The 21,852-nt window shown below is 37.0% G+C and overlaps 1 protein-coding gene across 3 annotated transcripts in view; it reads left to right on the plus strand.

Annotated features, from left to right (window-relative positions):
• Positions 1-21,852, plus strand: part of LOC136877620 (fibronectin type-III domain-containing protein 3a) — a 384,749-nt gene that overhangs the window by 340,191 nt on the left and 22,706 nt on the right. For all 3 annotated transcript variants that reach the window (XM_067151798.2, XM_067151799.2, XM_067151801.2), the window contains 2 exons: positions 4,213-4,482; positions 20,771-21,024. In XM_067151798.2, the coding sequence (XP_067007899.1) occupies positions 4,213-4,482; positions 20,771-21,024 (524 nt within the window). The remainder of the gene's footprint in view (positions 1-4,212; positions 4,483-20,770; positions 21,025-21,852) is intronic.

Genomic DNA, 21,852 nt, shown 5'->3' on the forward strand with positions numbered 1-21,852 from the left:
CTGTTAGGCATTATTCTGCTTTCCCCCCTTTTTGATCTTGTGAAAGTAAAATGTATGCCATATCTTGCTGGAATCCTACAAGTGGAGCCTCACTGGGATAACCTTTCCTAAACCCGAACTCCCTTTAAACCACTTAGTAATTTTGCAAACATGTCTAATATAATCATAAAGAATACTTCCCCAGAGCTTACATATAACACATGTCAAGTTGACTAGCCTGTACACCATTTTGTCTGTTCATTGTATTGTAAAATGTGGCTGAAGAAGGCCTACTGAAGGCCGAAACATGTATAAACTTTTTCAATAATCTTAAGTGATTTTTTTACATAGTTTACGCCCCAATGGAGCACATTAATCAGTCATATACATTAAAGTCTAATAGTATTAAATGGAGTCAGCTTTTCAGCTTGCTCTTCCACTCTCAAAACTTCTTCATTCTGTCGGACCTGGCTGCCCTTTGGTTGTCAATAATGGTGTACTTCCTTCGTTCAGATGTTATGAGTTTGAATCGCAAGTTTTTATTCCTTGGTATTCTCCTCTCTTCTCTGCCTTCAATTTGGAGCATTGATAAATTTAATTCATCTAAATCATTTATGATCTCTGTGAACCAAGTGTTCTTTGTTTTGTTTTTCCAGAAGTAACTAAATAACTGCTTCACTGGTCGGGTTTCTGGCAGTCTGAAATTATGACACAAAAGAAAAAGGCAATTCTCCTTACCTGCATTGTATCTATTATTGATTCGCTTTCACAATATACCACTTCATTAGGTAGATAATCTCCATTGGCCATCAACTTGGCATTTCTTATTGATGATTGTCCTGATGATTCTTCTATTTACTTTCTGCAATTTATCGGGTGTTGATTTAGTGTTCAGCTTGAAAAGTGTTAAATTTATCAACTTGCTTAGGGTTTTACAACTGTATTGTAATGTCAAAATTTAGCATTCATGGAGAGAGAGATTTTTTTACAAGTTGGCCAGGTGATTCGCTGTACAGTTCTCAGTTTAGATGTTCTTCTGTCGATCAATGTTTTCTCTTTTGTGTTCCAGGTTATAATTTCCCCAAGATTTTTGAACTTATTCACAATATTAATTTGTTTGCCATTGTCGAAGTGAATGGCTGGTGTTTCAGTTCTGAAGGTCGGCATCATTTCAGTCTTTTCAAAGGAGATTTGCAGTCCGATTTTTGCGCAATTTTCTCAAGTTCTTCAATTTGAAATTTAGCTTCTTCTACACTACTTGTTAGTAATGCAAGATCATCTGCGAATGCTAGGCAATTAAGTTTAATATTTCTGCCTATCTTGATGTTTGAATGACATTCCTTTACCCATTCTCGCATGACTTTCATCAGGGCACAGTTAAACAATAATGGCAAGAGTCCATCTCCCTGTCAAAGTCCAGTATGGATTTCAAATGGCTCAGACAATTCACCTCTAAAGTTGACTTTTGAGTTAGTATTCTTAAGAGTGATTCCAATAAGATTGATGAGTTTTTGGTGTAAACCAAATTCTTTAAGGACTTTCAGTAGTGACTCACGGTGAATACTGCCATAAGCTTTTTTGAAATCAACAAAAGTGATGATTAATCTCTTGTTCCGAACTCTATGGTGTTTCATGATCTACTTAAGACTGATGCTTTGATCGAGACAGCTTCATCCTGGTCAAAATCCTCCCTGATATTCTCCCAGTTCCTGGTCAAGTTGTTCCTGAATTCTTGTATATGTAATTTTAGAGAAAACCTTATAAGTAACATCAAGCAGGGATATACCCCAATAATTACTGCGATCTGATCTATCACTTTTTCTGTCAGTGGCTGGATTATTGCTGTAGTCCATTCCTCAGGCATTTCTTCAGAATTCCAGATGTCTATGATATGTTTATGTCAATTTTGAAGGTTTCTTCCATAGTTCTGCTACCAATTGATTCTCTCCTGCTGCTTTGTAGTTCTTGAGGGAATTTATTGCTTTGATCACTTCATCATAAGTTGGCGGTATAACCTTTTCCAGTGGAGTTTTATTTTTTGGGGAAGGATCAAAATCGAATGGTTTTTTTTGATCTTCACAGTTAAGTAATTCTTTAAAATAGTCAACCATAATTGTAAACCCTGACGTCGGTCAGAAATGTTTCGATCGCAATGAGCAGACTATCAGCCAATCATGAAGAGTCTTCTAACGAATTAATCCACCGGCTTGGACATACAACATCACCAATCCAAGCAAAGGCACAGTTTGGATACAGTAGGCTGGAAGCCCAAAGGAGCATGCAGCCGCAGCAAACTAAGAGAACACTTCAAGTGATTTAATATAAGAATTCTAAGGTGGACATTTTAAATCTCCTTTTGTCAAGGGAATTTTGTATGTTGTATACTGTTAATACAGAACATTATGAATATGAAATTCATAAACTGTGCTGCTCTATCAGTCACTTACATTCTTCACTCTTGTTAGCATTTCTGAAAAAGCTCTTCCTCACTGCTGGCAAGCAGCAAACTGCAAATTATTAATTTTTCTCCCACCAATTGAGATGCCTCCAATCCAATCATCTAGTGCCTTCCTTATCATGTACTCACCGTAGACATAAAATTGAGGGGGGACAAGATGCAGCCTTGTCTGACGCCATGGACACACCAAAATATTCCGAGATATCGCTATCTACCATTATAGCTGTGGTGTTCATAATTGATATTCATCTAGCATGTTCCACAATTTTTCCAAGCTTTGCAGTCAAAGGCCTTTTTGTGGTTGAGGAAGAAGGTGAAAATTATGAAAATAGGATAATAATGATGATGTGTAATATAACATTGTATGTTGTTATCAAATAGATCAGGTTGATGTTTTGCTAATCCATACTTATTTATTAAGCGAAACAGTTGTGAAACAATAAATTGTGATATTTTTATGTCTTTAACTTATTGTGGTCAAGTTGTCCTTGGTGTTCCTAAACCAATCATCAAGCACAGCAGAAATTTTGCATGGAACATATGGAGGAACTGTATTTCTTGTACACCATCTGGGGTATCAATTAGGAATGGTTCCATATCAGCCTACACTAGAAAAGAGTACTAGGTTAATTCCTGGGAGCAAAGATAGCCAGGACTTATCACCTAGTGCTGAGGTTACAGAAAGTGGAAGCAGCTTCTACATCTCCCTATGTTGTTATTATCACATACTCGGTAATACTCTATCTACTTCTGCGTACCATCTTATACATTTACTGATTATGTATTGTATATCTATATCCTCTCTCTTTCTACATTGACATGTCATATTTATCCATGTGTACGTTCCAGTCCTTATCTCTAACTTCCTGTAATCAGAGATACAGGTGAACCCCGTTACACACGGATCCGCAATTTTGCACATACGTGATTTTGGTTTTAAGTCTAGTGCTACCATCTGTACATTACGTCGTGCGCCAAGGTTAAACGGGGCAAGCGCATCTCCTGTCCTGTTTGTCAAAACGTGAATCGTCAGTTCCGGTCAGTAGTGCTGTGAAGTTGCACTTGACTGGTTTCATACTTAAAACGCCAGGTAAAAGGAAAGAAAGTGTGGCTGTTGAAGGAAAGAAGAGTGTACCAAAGTCGTATTTGTTAGAAACAAAGTTAGAAGATTTGGATCGCTATGAGAAGGTGAGCGTATTGTTGAAATTCAGCATGCTTTGAAACTTAGTGAATCTATTGTGAGAACTATTCGTGACAATGCGGAATCAATTCGAAGAACTGCTCAGTCTTCTACTAACTTAAGTGTGACTAGAGTGACCAAATCTCGCTCGGAAGCAATGGGAAGAATGGACTGGATTGAGCATTACAACCAACAACACATGTCTCTCTGTGGAGCTGCTATTCAAGCTAAAGCGAAGAGCTTGTATGCAGAGTTTAGTTTATTACTGTGTGTTTCAGTGTTAAATTTTTAATTGTTAAAGCTTGCATTTAAATGTATTTCAGAAACATGATCATGGTTATTTTTTGTAAAAATATTAAGAATCTCTGCTATTTTAAACTCAATATGTGATTAAACGAAAACCTATCCCTATATTTTACATATAAAATTACTATTTAAGCAAATTCAGTATACGTGGTTATTCCATGGAAGGTAACTTATCGCGTAGAATGAGGTCTACCTGTATGTATATTTTTATACTTTCACATTTATTTTGTGTTATATATTCATCACCACATTATTGTCATACATGGAATTTTTCTTAAACTGTTGATAGGCTGGACCCTGGTCCGAGGTATTGGAGGTTTTAAGTGGTGCAGCTCCACCAGCGTGTCCTGGTTCACTGCAAGTTACTTGTCGATCACCTCACAGTGCTTTGGTGCAGTGGGAGGAGCCTATAAGCAATGGAGCTCCAATTACTGACTATCGGCTTGAAATGTGTACAACAGACAAGGAGCAGGACTATGTGACTGTTTTCCATGGCCTAGCTACCTCACATGAGGTGAAGGGTCTCCTGGCAGCAACGCCTTACTTCTTTAGGATACAGGTAAGATGCTCTCTGCATGTGGTGATACGATAGCATGTTAAGTTTAACATCACTTCAACTTAGGAAATGCCATAGTACCAAACTTTTGCCCCAAGAAACGAGACATACTCAGATATCTTAACAGTTACATATTCCTAATTTACACTAATTCAATTCCACAACCAGTAGCAGAAGCAGAAGAGTAGGTTCTTTGTGGTTTCCCATTTTCACACCAGGCAAATGCTGGGGCTATACCTTAACACGTTGAGTGTCGGACAATATTTTTGAAACCTCCCTTTGGACTGTGCCATTTTTTATATTAATCCCTTCTTAAATGTATGAAACTATGGGCTAAAATATAAATGCGCATAAATGAAATTAAAAACATATGTTTTATTTTTTGACAATATTCGTAACACATCATAAAAATATTCCACTGGGACCACATAGCGGTCTGGGTAAATTTCTCTCACATTTATAGGAAATACTTTCATTTAGATGTTTTCGGGCCATTCCTGCTTCAGCAGTAGGAAAAACAGCCTCCGGACTGGTATAAGATTGTTGGTGTTCTTTTAAGTCATATGCAATCGCACGCTTTTATGTGATCATTGTTGTAGGGTGGTATTTCTGTGTATGATAGGTATTTACTGCTATTGTGACAGCAAAAAATCTAAGCATTCCAAGAGAATCATTGAAATGACAAAGGACATGTTACCAGTTAAGGGTTTTGGTAATTACTGTAAAAACATGGATAAGTTCTACATAAGAACGTATTCATTTTTAACACGTTCCACTTTCTAGATTCTTCCAAATCAGAGGAAGAAAGTATTTTTTTAAACTGATTCCTTGGAAGATCCCCTACACTCGTTATAAGTAACCTGTCCCACAATGATTCTTCTGAAGAAATAGGTTCTGCTAAGAAGAGAAAACCACAACAGATAGATCTTCAGTTTGTAATGTTATAGGTAGAACTTCCGTGAACATTACTTTGTCAAATGATGATAGGCATTTGAATTTTGATAGGCTTAATACAACAGTTCCTAATGCTAGTTGGATGGATCCACAAGGGAATCATTTACATTTTGAATTTACTGGTCAGACTAATATTTATGCGCCACAGTGTCTTACTTCAGGTGATGACGTTTCTTGTTCGTCACGATTGACAACCTACAGATAAGTATGAAATGATTTTTTTTAGTGGATATGCCAAGTTTGCACCATTATTGGAATAAAAGAAATCTTTACAAGGACAATATTGTTTCTAACATTATGAGTAGAAATAGGTTTGAAATGTTACTAACGTTCCTTTGTCCTTAAAGTGATCACTTGTACAAAGTAGAACCACGTGCTGACATTCTGATTGAGAAATTTCAAAATGTATACACATCCAATCTTGAATTCTACATCAGTGAATCATTAGTGCCGCCTACTCACAGAAGAGTGCATACCACAGAAGACCACAAGTGCGGAATCAAGTTATTCAAAGTACGTTGTGACAATGTTGTGACACTTGGAGCATGAAGATATATACAGGGAGAGATCAAGACGCCAAGAGCTCTGTTCCTACTAGCATTGTTATGCAATTATACCAGTCTTGAACTAACCAACAAACTTCCTGATGTCAAAACATACTTGTTAGGAACACTTAGAACCAATAGAAAGGGAAATCCAAAGGAGGTTGTTCTTTAAAATCTGAATAAAGGTGAAATAATTGCCAAGGAGAGTGATCGCAGTGTATCTGTTCTAAATTGGAAAGATAAACTTGACATTTTGATGCTATCAATGAAACCTGGGGAACAGAACATGATAGTAAACAGGCGGTCTGGTTCAGTAGAGAAACCTCGTGCAGTTGTTGAAAAGCCCAGTTGATCTTTCGGATCAAAATAGCAAGGTATAATACTGTGCTCAGAAGGACACTGAAATGGTACCGAAGGATAGCTATTGAAATCATTTTTGGTGGAACTGTTGTGAATGCACACACGTCACTGGATTTTCTGTTAGCATAACACATTTCAGAAGAAAAATATCAGAAGAACTGTTATTTTCAAATCGTAGTGCACAAAGTGAAAATATAGAGCCACAAAGGGAAAGAAAGTAACTGAATTCACATTCTTTCAGAAAACATGAGGGTCTGGTTCATAAAAGTCAGAATTCTCCTTCTTCTTCTACTTCTTCAGGTGTCTCCTAGTGGAGGTTGCAGCATGGAAAGCATCTTCTGAAGTGCAGTTGTGCCATCTTCGGATGTCCTTCAGCCATGAAGCCTACAGACCTTTTTCCCTGTATCTTACCTTCAATGATGAGTTGTAATAGCTGGTACTTCTCGCCTCTCATAATGTGCCCTAGATATTGGGTTTTCCTTTTTTTACAGTAAGTAATATTTCTTTTTGTTTCTTCATGCGATGAAAGACTTTGTCATTTGAAAATTTTCAGCACCCAAGGTATTCGAAGTATGCAGTGATATAGATACATTTCAAAAGCATGAATTCTTTTTTCTAGATTTTAGTCAAGGGTCCAGCTTTCACATCCAAAGACAAAAATGGAGAACACATAGCACCAAATCATTCACATTCTCAATTGCAGATTTAGATCCGATCTTGTAAATAGCTGTTTCATGCTAAAAAAAAGTGATCTCCTGATTTTATCTCTCTCTTGGAATCACATTCCTCATCTAGCACAGTACCCAAGTATTTGAAGGAGGATACTTGTTCAATCTTATTGCCTTTCATTGACAGGGTTGCTTGGATTTTTCTCTTAGAGAAGACTACAACTTTGGTCTTGGAAGCGTTGACAAACAGGCCAAACTCTTCACTGCGCTGGACTAATTTGTCTATCATGTGTTGGAGCGCAGGTAATTCATTTGCTATGACAACAGTATCATCTGCGTACCTGATATTGTTAATTGCCTGTCCATTTATAACTATCCCGCTGTTTTCTTCCAGCAACACTTCCCTAAATATTGCTTCAGAATAAAAGTTGAACAAGAGAGGTGATAGCACACATCCCTGACGAACACCTTTTCTGATTGTAGTCACCTCTGATGTTCTTTGGTCGATTTTGACATCTGCAGTTTGATTCCAGTACAATGCGCTGGTAATGCGTAAATCGCTTTGGTCAATATCTCTACCATCTTTTCATGTTTCACACAGTCGAAGGCCTTTTTGTAGTTAATGAAACAAGCATATACATCGACATTCACGTCCCTGCACCTCTGTACTAGTACGTTTAAGGAGGAGAGTACTTCATGTGTGCCGAGCCTATTTCAGAAACCAAAGTGGGTCTGATCCATATGAGATTCACGATTCTTGTAAATCCGGGTGTGTATGATTCGCAGAAATATTTTGAGTATATGGGACATCAAACTAATCATACAGTAATCATCACACTGGGAGAAGTTCTGCTTCTTTGGTATTGATATGAAAGTTGTTCTCTGCCAGTTACAAGGTATCTTTCCTGATGTATAGATATTGTTGAACAATGATGTTAGTAGACTGAGGTCGGTTGAGTCCTGTTCAGCTATAACTTTAACAACTTCAGCTTAAATTCTGTCTGGACCAGTGGCTTTACCATTCTTCTGAAGTTTAATGGCATTCAGTACTTCACTCTTTGTTATTTCAGGACTGGCTTCATTGATTCTTTCATCAGGTGGTGGAGGATCATCTCTGTCATCTTTGAAGAGATATTCGACGTATTCCTTCCATCTTTTAAGTTTCTCTTCAACTCCTAAAATAATCTCATTGTTTGCGTTCTTTAATACCAAATAAAAATTTTTAAGCTATAGCAAAAAAAATTAATTAAAGAAAGTGTTAACCTAAATTTTTTCCGGGTTTCACTAAGAAATGGCGCTAGTGAACAGTATACAGAGTTTGAATTTGACACATGTCATATTATTATTATTATTATTATTATTATTATTATTATTATTATTATTATTATTATTATTATTATTATTATTATTATTCTCCTCCTCCTCCTTCCTCCATAACCATTATCTAGGGAGCTCTGGGTCAGGCAGTCCTTGATCTTCGTCTACTTTTCACACCTCCCTTGAGACACTGGAGGTACTCCTTAGCTCTTTGTCCTGATCTACATATAGGCTGATATTACGGTGGACTTGCCACACACAGCTCACTGTTCGATTGATATTCCTGCATGTTTGCTAACAGTTCCCATACCTCAAGTATATGGCCTACTCACTTATCACTACTAAGTAAGCAAATTTAATTTAATTTCAATACTTTCGTTAGGGTGCTTCACTGGTCAACAATGATTTTGTTAAATAAATAATTTCAGGTGTTTCTTGTGTATTTCCATCTGCTGTTAAAAATGAAGTCAGAATTTCTCTGTCACCCACCATTTTGTTTTGTTTGTTTGTAATATTGAAATAATTATTTCCTGTTTATTAGCTTTTGTGCACAGAGCAGCACTTCAACAATTTCAAGGAAGTTGGAAAATGGCTCGACGAATGGTTTGCCAAGGGTTATTCCTTCCATCTTTTCAGTTTTTCTTCAACTCTAAAATAATCTCATTGTTTGCGCTCCTTAGTTTCTTTCTTAATCTCTTTATCGTCCAGGTTTGGCTTTTCCCTCGGACTGAGCGAGGTATCCCACCTCTACCGCCTCAAGGGCAGTGTCCTGGAGCTTTAGACATTGGGTCGGGGGATACAACTGGGGAGAATGACTAGTACCTCACCCAGGCGGCCTCACCTGCTGTACTGAACAGAGGCCTTAGTAGGGATGGGAAGATTGGAAGGGATAGACAAGGAAGAGGGAAGGAAGCGGCCGTGGGACCCCGTTCCAGCCCACGTACCACTTTTCAAATTTCGTGGTAGAGCCGGGAATCAAACCCGGGCCTCCGGGGTGGCAGCTAATCACACTAACCACTACACCACAGTGCGCTCCTTAATACCAAATAAAATTTTTGAAGCTATAGCAAAAAATTAATTAAAGAAAGTATAAGAAAAGAAAAAAATATACCACCACTTCTCACCTCTCCTATGGGAGTCGAACCAGCTAACCACAGTGTCAGGCCATAGAGACTTATTGTATAAAAGTTATAGTCCATTTTGCACCATTATTATGATACCAAATTCTTTTTTTCTCTGCTGCGTTTTATGTTATCTCATACCATTGATAAGTGATTAGCAGAAAGGAGCTGTGGTCATGCTTTCTCATATGCCATTTCTCATTAATGGCACTATACAGAGACTTAGCTTGCATATTCCTAGTGTGTATAATGCACTGTATCTTCTGCTATGGACTAGAATACGTTTCTTTCTCAGTCTGTCAGTATGTAAGTGAGCTATGCTAATAATGCAGCCAGTTCCTGTGATGAATATTGATTGTTGGTGTATATATAGGAAAGGCCTGGGAGTGGAAAGGAAGTGGTCGTAGTCTTAATTAAGGTACAGCCCCAGCATTTGCCTGTTATGAAAATGGGAAACCAAAGGAAAAAAACATCTCCAGGGCTGCCAACAGTGCTGTTCAAACCCACTATCTCCCGGACGCAAGCTCATAGCTGCGCGTCCGTAACCGCACGGCCAACTCGCCTGGTAATTGACACCTGAAAGGAACGAAGGATTACATTCTTTCTTTAAATAAAGCTTGTATTTATGTATTCAACTGAGAACTTGAATTTTACAATTACAGTTTTGTGAAGGAAATGTAATTGTTGTTATTTCTGAAACGTAATTTTGATTTTATAAACTTCATTTTTGAAAATGTTTGTTCACAAATATAAGTACTCGCAAACGTGCTCAAGAATTTTCTTGTAAATTTTAAGAAAGCTGGAATTTTTTCGTTACTAAGCACCCTGTAAAAGTTAATAAGTTTTCCTTCCGCGAACTTGTCCCTTAATTGAGAACAACACTGAACTTCAATTAATTTGATCTGCAGTTGCACAGGTGCATCACCGCGAATGAATTTTCGAACAAATTAATTTTCTCCGCATTCACAGAAAGGTCTTTAAATCTGGTTTCAAACTCATTCTTCAGTAGGTCAATCAACTTAATAAACCGATCATATGGCACTGAACTGTTTGAGTTCGCTTCTTGAAGCTCAGTACAACATGAAAAGTGTGGGAACATGCCCTTCTCTAATTGTGGTTGAAATAATTTCAATTTATTTTGGAACGCTAACACATTACTATACACTTCATTTAAAAGCACGCCTTTCCCTTGTAATCCCTTATTCAAAATATCTAAATGTTGTGTTAAATCTGTGAGCATTGCTAAAACCCACATCCAGTTTTCGTCCCCAAATTCTGTCACTTCTTTCTGTTTCATGTTCATAAATGTGCTTATTTCTTCAAGAAGATGAAAGAAGTGTTTCAATATATTACCATGACTAAGCCATGATCACAATCAATTTCAGCCAAAAATGACTGGAACTGCCGATGATTGAGTCCATCGATCGAATATAATTAATTGTAGATGTCCCTGTGTTCATCACATGTTGTAAATTTAATACTTTTCCACATAGCACTTGATGAATAATGCAGTGTAACTCAAGAGGCATATCAGTATTTCTGTTAGTAAATTCGTTTCTTATTCTTCCAATCAATCCAGTTTTTGTACCAATCATATTCCTTGTTCCATCTGCTGTTATAGCTGCCAATCCATCCCATCCTAAATCGAGATCCTTCAGTATTTCACTAAGTTGGAGAAACAAATCCTCACCTGTTGTAGTTCCAAAGATGCTTCTTAACACACGACGGGCGCCGAACAGAAGCTGCTACTCCATGCAGACCAGATAGTTCAAGCCTCCAAAAAAGAAATTACACTGCTGCACTCAAACCACTGTAACTCGAAATGTATTCAAGATATTGACCTCAAACTTGGAACATGTACTCACTAGGTTGCTTTGTAGTCTGTACGTTGTGATACTTTTCAAAGCAATGCCGTTTGTGGCTCCATTCAATAGTCTTTCTAAGCACAGTGTAGTATGAGTGTCGTATTTTTGCCATTTGTATACTCATTGTTTTCAAGTATGCAAAGATTCCTCTTTATGGTTACTCCCTGTTAGTGTTAGCCATTAATCATTAGAAATACCTTTTTTTAAAAAAATTAGAAATACCTAATTCACTGTCACTCGGTACCTATTATAAATAATTAATCACAACTATCGGTACCATCAGCAACTGAATACGCCTCGCCATGTTGACATCAGCGTGGGTGCTGCAGGGAATAGCTCTAAATATCCAACATTTTTTTAAACATGAAGGTTTTAAAAAAGAAAGATGCAGCAATAATTTATATTCCATGACTACACCGTTTGGAACTCATAATCTCGCCCACAATTTCATCAATAATCAAGAAAATACAAGGTGCATAAAGTGAGAATTCTCATAGCCAGTCGCATACTGTTGGCTATCACCTACTGTCGGCTGGAAACTACGAGAATTCTCAGTGCTCATCACCCATGTGGCACATCAGTTAATGAATCTGCATATAAATATTGAAATAGTTTGTCGTCGTTGCCATGAGCGCGCCATCTTGTACAATGATTCTCAGCGCTTAAGAATACCCAAGTATATACAAAGTTTCCATGGCTACAACAATCGTACAATAAAAAATACATCGACAGTAAAATCTACGATCCCTCTACTCCATGATATGATTGAAAGTAGTTAAAATTATAGCCAACAGATAGCACAACAAGCTACAAACGATATCCGTGTGTGAAAACGGAGTTCTCCGGGGCCCGTTGTCAACCGCTGGCCACAGTACTACGGAAAACTCCGGAGCCAGTTGTCAATGTGTTAAAGATGCCAGCACCTGTTATTTCATACGCTTTGTGAATCCCATTAATAAAAGTTAAAAGTTGTGCTGTATCACAGACGTCATTACTCTCATCCAAAGCCAACGAATAGCACTCGAATGATTTAAATTAGATTTTTCATGTAGTTGTGAGCACAAATTAGCCTCGAGTTCTTCTTTTCTTTTCATCATTGTGCTCCGTGATAAGTTGACCGAATTTATCAGTTGTTTCTTTTCAGGACACATTTCTTCTATTACAGAAAGTATGTATACAATTCTTCACAAACTCACCATCAGAAAATGGTTTCCCTTTCGCAGCTAATAAATGGGCAACTTTATAACTAGCGCAGACTGCAGCTATATTTTACTCGATCTGTTTTGTGAACGTCTGTTTTTGAGCGGTGAGACCTTTCATTAAATTTGAAATCTTTTCCTTTCGTAATACCCCATCATATTTATTATATACAGATTTGTGCTTCGAATTATAATGCCGCCTGATGTTGTATGCTTTAAAAACTGAGATATTTTCCTTGCATATCAGACACATTATTTTCCAACTATTCTCAATACAAAAGTAATCGTCAGTCCGTTTTTCTTTAAAAACACGCCATTCACTATCCACTTTTCTACGTTTGGAAAAGGACATTTTTGTTCACAAATAAATTATTAAAACTACTTGGAATAACAGCAGTTCATAAGAATGCTAGTTCACAGTAAAGTAGTAAACCACAGTGAACCACTCACAGCACTTTCTGGGTATAAACTGGCCATTTCCTGTTGATGCCCGAAGATAACTGTACCTATTTAATCCAACATGGAAAGTAGGCCTTCACTCTCCAGGCAAGTCCGTAGCTGTAATTCCAAGAAATGAATAGTTGAGGTTTAACCCTTTCCTGTGTTTAAGGTGGGAATAATTATGCATCTTAGAGCTTTTCTACAGCCCAGTAAAAGAAACATCATGTCAAGAAAAAACTACTAATAATTCAGAGATTTTTCTTATGGTTTTATCCCCTTTCACCGTAAATTACAATAAAGTTATAGCATTGCGCTTCATATAACCGCATGGGCACGATATGAAATTTATTAATCTATGCATTTTAAGTAATGACATCTGAATGCATGACTCATTCATATGTGTGGAGTAAACGTTCTTTCTTATTATTTTCGGAAGGCTTACCAGAGACCGTTCGTCCTACCCACATGCTTTCAGGAAGGGAATGGAGATTAGTAATTGTTTAACGGGCGAGTTGGCCGCGCACGTAGAGGCGTGCGGCTGTGAGCTTGCATCCGGGAGATAGTAGGCTTGAATCCCACTATTGGCAGCCCTAAAAGATGGTTTTCCGTGGTTTCCCATTTTCACACCAGGCAAATGCTGGGGCTGTACCTTAATTAAGGCCACGGCCGATTCCTTCCAACTCCTAGGCCTTTCCTATCCCATCGTCGCCATAAGACCTACCTGTGTCAGTGCGACGTAAAGCCCCTAGCAAAAAAAAAGTAATTGTTATTTCCCTTTAATGAGATTGATTAGTTGATGACTACATTAAGATTATTTTTCATTCAAATGGAAATTGAAATGAATAATCATAAAAATAATCGAAGGAAAAATAATCAAAATAACCAAATAAAATGAGATAATCAAACAAGCAATTATTTTGTGTTAGATTATTCCATCACTACTTTCCAGGAAACTTCAAATCTGAGAACTTGTGAGTGAGTTGATTGAGAACTACAAGACCGTGGGATGTAATATGTCCTTAAAAATACATTTTATGCACTCCCATCTCGATTTCTTCCCTGAAAGCCTAGGGGCTGTGAACAACAAACATGGGGAGCATTTCTACTGGGACATCATGGGAATTGAAAGTTGCTAACATGGCAAATGGGGTCCAAATATGTTGACAGATTACTGTTGGGCACTGAAGTGAAGTACAGCCAAAAATCTACTTCACATGCATTTAGCAAAGTAAATGTAATTTCAGTTGAGATACGTATAATATTATACTGTGTAGATACAAGAAATGTTCGACATGTGTTACTCAAAAACCCTAGGCGATGGAAAAGTTCTGTAAAAACAGCACAGAAAAATAAACTAGGAATCACCCATTGTTTCCCTTTTTATTTATTTACATTTTACATTTTATGGCCTTCATTGGACCACTCCAGCCAACTTTATACAAAGAATTTTTTAGTTTCCTGTCAGCCCAGTACTTCTTCATTCTCTCTGATCTTATCCTTCTTTCTTCATCGGAAATCACCCTTCCTATTGTCTGTTTGTTGATTCTGATTTGCAGTCTGGTTTGCTTGTCTGTGTGTTTCTTGATTTTGTCGGTTTTATTTCTTAGGTCTTTGTAATCCACTTAATGTTGCACTTACTATTCCATAATTTTTCTATTATTCTCCTGATGATCCTGTTCTCTGGTGTCCTGATTAGATATCCAAAAAACGAAATGCGTTTCTTCCTGATTGTGCTCATTACTGGTTCTGTTTCCTTGTAGACTGTTTCACTAGAAGCTACTCTCCAGTGTCCATCTTTTTGGTACGATTTGTTGATGCACGTTCTAATGATTCTTCTCTCTATCTTGAGTATTTTGTCTATTTGTGCAGTGTTAGTTGTTTTGAAGATGGTTTCGCTTGCGTATGTTATTTCTGGTTGAATGACTGTTTTGTAATGTTTTAATTTGTTGCTATTGACAGGCCTTTTTTTTTGTAGGTATTCTTGGTGACATATTGTGCTCTGGTCAGTTTATTTATTCTGTTATGCCATGCTGGCTCTTCATTGAGGTTATATGTTATGATTTCTCCCAGATATTTAAATTTATCTACAATTTTGATTTCTTGGTTTCCTATGGCAATTTTGTTTATGAGTGGTGGGTCAGTAAACATGATAACTGTCTTTTCAAAAGATATTCCAAGACCAATTTTCTGTGCTATTTCCTGTAGTGATATAACTTGTTGTCTGGTTTCCTGAATATTGTTGGACAAGAGAGCAAGGTCATCAGCAAATCCTAGGCAATTTAAACTTATGTTGTCTTTGGGTCTTCCAATTCGGATGTTCTTTGGGTTACTCTTGTACCATTCCCTCATTATATATTCCAAGGCACAGTTGAACAGCAGTGGTGACAAGCAATCTCTTTGTCTTAAGCCTGTTTTTATGATGAATGGCTCAGAGAATTCCCCTCTGAACTTGACTTTTGATTTAGTGTTGGTTAAGGTAAGTTCAATCAATTTGATTAATTTTGGATGGGGCCCAAAGTTTCTTAATATTTTCAACATTGAAGGTCTATGGATACAGTCATAAGCTTTTTTAAAGTCCACGAAGATTATTGCAAGAGGTTTGTTTTGCTTCTTGTAATATGCTATGGCTAATTTTAAAGCGATGATTTGTTCTGCACAGCTTCTCCAAGGTCTGAAGCCTCCTTGCTATTCACCTAATTCTTCCTCTAGTTGCTCTCTGATCCTCCTGTATAGGATTCTGGAGAAAATCTTGTATGTGCAGTCTAAGAGAGAGATACCTCTGTAATTATCTGGATTGCTTTTATCTCCTTTTTTTTGGAGTGGGTGGATTATGGCTGTGGTCCAATGTTCGGGGAACTTTTCTGTTATCCAGATTTTTGTTAGAGCCATGTGTAAGGATGTTCGAACTGTATCACTGGCATATTTCCACATTTCTCCGAAAACTTGGTCTTCTCCGCATGCCTTATAATTTTTCAACTCCTTGAATGCTGTTTCCACCTCTTGGATTGTTGGGGGATTTATGAGTTCAGGCGGGGTTTTGATGGGCGTGTCTGTATTAATTGCTAAACGTTTCTGGGGTTCTTCACAATTCAAAAGTTTAATGAATGCTTTTGCAATGATTTCAGCATTTTCCTTGTCATTATGTGTCATTTTTCCGTCCTCACTTTTCAGTATTAATGTGGGTGGGGCAAATTTTTGTACTTGTCTTCCAAACATTTTGTAAAAGTCTCTGGAATTGGTTTTGTGATAGTTTCCTTCTATTGAGTTGATTAGATCTTTCTGTGATTGTCTCTTGGTTTGCCTGATAATTTGTGTGAACTTTTTCCTGATATTTTTGAGGTTGGTTGCACTTTCTTCTGTTTTGTGTGTTTGAAATTCTAACCATGTCTGATGTCTTTCTTCATGAATTTTGTCACATTCTGAGGTCCACCAGGCATGTCTTTTACGTGTGTTCAATGGGGCTAAATTTTCAGCTTGTTGCCTGAGAATTGGAACCAGTTCTTCTAAGTTATCTGTCAGTTTTGTTCTGACATACATACAAAAGCTTCAATTTTGTTGACCAGTGTAATTGATCAAGCAACAAAAAGAGGAGAGAGATTTTAAACTATTTCAATCAATCAATCAATCAATCAATAAATCAAACAATCAATCAATCAATCAATCAATAATTCAGTCAGTCGGTGCATTTAGGGCGGTTGCCCAGGTGGCAGATCCCCTATCGATTGTTTACCTAGTTAATTTCTTAAACATTTTCAAAGAACTTGGAAATTTATTGAACAATTCCCTTGATAATTTATTCGCAGCCCTTACTCCTCTTCCTATAAATGAATATTTGCCCCAATCTGTCCTTTTGAATTCCAACTTTATCTTCGTATTATGATCTTTCCTACTTTTAAAAGTCCCACTAAAGCATATTCTTCTACTTACATCATTCCACGCCAACTCACCACTGACAGCTCGAAACATACCTCACATCGTAATCTATAAAGTTTTTATACCGTAAAAAACAACATCTTAACAACGAACTATACCGAATACATTTAAAGGCATCTAACGAGTTACCACATATTGGGATAATTTTCAGCAGATCACGACAGAAAAAATCAGGAACTTAGCCACCAAAAAACAGAATACACTAAATAAGAAGTTAGAAGCACTTAAACCATCCAAACCAAACCCAAAAACCGAAACTCCGAACACGAACTCTCCTACCTTTCCCAATGAAATCACTGAACACAAATTCCACCCACCCGTAAAAAATCTCACAAATACGTCTTTTAACGAAATGGAAACTGTTATCTTGAGCAAGGGACCCAAGCACAATTGGGGTAACACATCAACTTTCCAGAACATTACAACTACTATCACCGAAATAGAAAACGCCATACAGAAAATCCCACATGAGCTACGAGACGAAGTCAGATATGATATTAAAAAAAGGCTCCCACAATATATTGACAAAATTCACAGTAACTCCCAAAATAATAAATCAACCAATAAAGTACACATAAACAAACTCAAAGACAAGATAAAACAGAATAATCTACTAATAACGAAAGCCGATAAGGGCAATACCACAGTTATTATCGACAAAGACCAATACATATTGAAAACCAAAGAATGTTTTCAAGATAATACTTTCCTCATCAAACGTAAAGACCCGACCAATAACATACAAAGGAACCTCAAAACCTTATTAAAAAATACACACTTTCTTTTAACAGAAGTAGAATCCTCTAAACTTATAGCAATGAATCCTCAAATACCTACTGCTAAAGCTTATCCCAAAATACACAAAGACCATATTCCAATGAGACCTATTATTAACTACAGAGCAAGCCCAACCTATAAACTTTCGCAATTTATTCAACGATTTCTCAAAAAGCACTACGTATTCTTAGCTAATAAAACAGTACGGAACTCAATAGAATTTTGTAATAGGACAAAAGGATTAAAGATTGAACCATATCACAAACTCGCATCATTTGACATAATAAACATGTACCCAAACATTCCCACAAAACGAACAATAGAAATTATTGAATCTAACCTAAAAAATCATAGCAATCTAAGCACTTTGGAAATAGAAGAGTTCATTAAATTACTTAATTTTGCCATTAGTAACAACTACTTTAAATTCCATGATACTATCTATCACCAACAGGGTTTACCAATGGGATCTCCCGCTTCTGGTATAATTGCCGAAATTTACATAGACTATTTAGAGCACACATTCATCAACAAAATAGACCATATATTTTTTTGGTGTAGATTTGTTGATGATATCTTTATTATCCTCGACAATAGGTCCACAAATGAAACTGATATATTAGATAAACTCAATACAATAGATTCCCATATGAAATTTACCATGGAATCCGAAAACAATCACAAACTGAACTACCTGGACATAACGACAACTAGACATGATGACCACCTTTCTTACAGAATATACAGAAAACCCACGCATACCTCAAATACAATTAAAATGGATTCCGTTCACCCCAACATACACAAAAGAGCAGCCTACTATAGCATGATACACAGAGCATTCAATATACCGTTAACAAAAGAAGATCTAAACAAAGAATTACAATTAATTCATGACATAGCTAAAAACAATGGATTCAAGAAAGACATGGTTAACAAAATCATTCATAAAATAAAATCCCAACCCAAAACCAAACTAACAAAAGCAAACGAACCCAAGAAAGACTATGCACTATTCACTTTCAATAATGTACACATATACCCCATAACTAATATTTTTAAAAAACATAACCTAAGAATAGCATTCAGAACTACACACAATAGTACCAACATCATACACAATGTCAGGACAATCAACAGCAACAACAAATACAACCACTCAGGGGTATACCGCATCAAATGTAATAACTGCGAGACCAGCTATATCGGACGTACCGGTAGAAACTTCCTAACCCGATATAACGAACACATAAACGCAGTGAAACACAATCATTTTTCCTCAATAGGACAACATGTCGCAGACTATAAACACAGTTTCACAAACATCGATAACGATATGCAAATCCTAAACATTCTTCTGTCAACATAACAGAAGAATTTTACATCACTTTAGATCAGTATACCAATCCAAATTACAACATAAATGAAATCACAGAAAAAACTAACATCATCTTCAATACAGTTATCCCCGCCCTAAAAAACCCTTACCTTAAGTTAATCGATAAACAGAACGCAACAAGCAACAGAAAAACACCAAACAACACACCCAGCTCCATCCCTACCCCCACAACAACAACTCTCCCTACCCCTCCTTCCCTTCCCCTCACAGCAGCTAGTATAAGCCCAAGAAGAACACGAAGTAGTACATTACAAGCTCGCACGTCAAACACAACTCAGCTACACCAACAACAGTAAGTACATATTCCAATTCACACACATAACCCTTAGACATTCCTCCACACAATATCACTTATAACTCAATCTTATCTTCCACAGATAAACATAACATCATTGCACAGCTACAAATGGGAAAGGAGCCACTACTTTGAAACCAATGTCATCCAAATTTACGGACGCCAAAAAGACAACATGAATTGGTTCTAATAAAAGGGCAACACACACAGCAGAGCTGAACATATTTTACTTGAATTTCATCCATACATTTGGCACCTATTTTAAATTGAAAGTGTTTTATCTCACATACGCACAGGAAGACAAAACTTTTATCCATGCAATTTTACAAACTCTAAGAATAGCAGCTGAAGTGCACAACTGTGAATAAGACTTAAATACGGAAGTTAGTCGATGTATTGACCACCAAGCAAGAACGAATGTTCATATGCATGAAGTGTTTTTATATATTGTTTTTATCTTGTACATATATATATAAGTTAGTTTAGGAAAAGACGTGTTTTATACACTAGTTTTAAGACCTTCAACATTTTAGACATACAGTTGCAATATTGTACAGAATGACATATACGCCAGTTCACGCTAAGACGTGCCCCATTTGTATGTAACTAAATGTACATCATCATCATATGGCATTCCTTCAACACCACAATCTTAATCAAAGCTTCATTATATAAACATGTATGTATGGTTCAGCTGAAGATGACCTTGAATATGAGGTCGAAACCGGTCCTGTAATTTAATATATACAATAAATAAGTATTGATTGGTGGAAATCCTCTCCTATTTTTAAACATACCTCACAGTCGAGCATCTCGTCTCCTTACTCCCAAGTCTTTTTTTTTGCTATTGGCTTCATGTCGCACTGACACAGATAGGTCTTATTTATGGCGACGATGGGACAAGAAAGGGCTAGGACTGGGAAGAAGCGGCCGTGGCCTTAATTATGTTACAGTCCCAGCATTTGCCTGGTGTGAAAATGGGAAACCACGGAAAACCATCTTCAGGGCTGCCGACAGGGGTGTTCGAACCCACTATTTCCCAAATACAGGATACTGGCCGCACTTAAGCGACTGCAGCTATCGAGCTCAGTACCACTCCCAGGTCTTCCCAACCCAAAGTTCGCAACATTCTCGGTACACTACTTCTTTGTTAAAAATCACCCAGAACAAACTCTGCTGCTTTCCTTTGAATTTTTTCCAGTTGTTTTATCAAGTAGTCCTGGTGAGGGTCCCCTACAGTGGAGTCATACTCTAACCATGGTCTTACCAGGGACTTATATACCCTCTCCTGTACATCCTTACTACAACCCCTAAATACTTGCACTCATCCTCAGCATTGATCAAAATAAATGTGAACCCAGGATTATATGTTCCTAGAATATATAACATTTCTGAAAATGGTTTTTATGTTCTGTAGGCTAGTAACTCAGTAGGTTGGAGTCCACTCTCGGCACCTAGTCTCGGCTTGACGCCCCCTTCATCGCCCGCGGCCATCTCCCAGCTGCGGTACTCTGCCACCCCAACCAGCCTTACCTTGTCTTGGCAAGAGCCTGCCTGTCATGGAGCTGATATTCTACACTATAGCATTGACGTGGGGGAACGTGTTGAATGTACGGAGGGACCTGAGCTGGAGCACACCGTCCACAACCTGCAGCCCATGACCACCTACAGGTATAAAAATAACATTTACTTCTCATTGATTATTTGCTACATTCATGTTTTTCTTGCATAAACTACATTGTTATGCAGTTTGAGAGGAATTATTTTTTCAGGAAAAAAAATAATAATTTGAACTTATGTTTTGAACTTCATGTAACATCAGGGATGCACCTGGGATTTTTTCTCAGGGATAGATCTACTGAACAGTATCAAGTTTTAAACAAACTGTAATGAACAACATTATATCCATATTGTCAACATATACTGCATTATTGCAATACTGATATGTAATGCAGAGCACATAATTATTTCTTTACCACCAGACTAAGAAAATTCTACCCTTTTCAATGATATAATAATATATTGTTATTTTACAAAAAGATACAAAATTCAAAAACTAGAAAAGGAATTGATAAGATTTCTGGAGATATAATAAAGGCAATGAGTTATTTGATTACTATTTGCATGAAGAAGTTTTAACTAAATGAATGGAGTGTTGCTACAGTAGCTCCTGTGCATAAAGGAAAGGGTGATAAACATATAGTGGATAATTACAGACCAGACAGCTTGACATGTGTTGCATGTAAGCTGTGGAAAAGCATTATTTCTGTTTATATAGACCCATCTAATGTTAAAAACTTCATATTTGGTCCGTATTGAAAGGAGATATGGCTGAGGATGATGTCCAAAGACATCGAAACCGGTCCCTAATAAAAATGTTGTGATTTTGTATTAACAACACAGTTTGTATTGATATAAGGTGGATCATTTATACTCTCTTTTGTTATGTATATAGACCCATTCGCTAATTTATTTATTATTTATTTTATAACTTCCCTA

This window comes from Anabrus simplex, chromosome 7, assembly GCF_040414725.1.
Source record: "Anabrus simplex isolate iqAnaSimp1 chromosome 7, ASM4041472v1, whole genome shotgun sequence".
In the NCBI taxonomy this organism is placed as follows: Eukaryota; Metazoa; Arthropoda; class Insecta; order Orthoptera; family Tettigoniidae; genus Anabrus; species Anabrus simplex.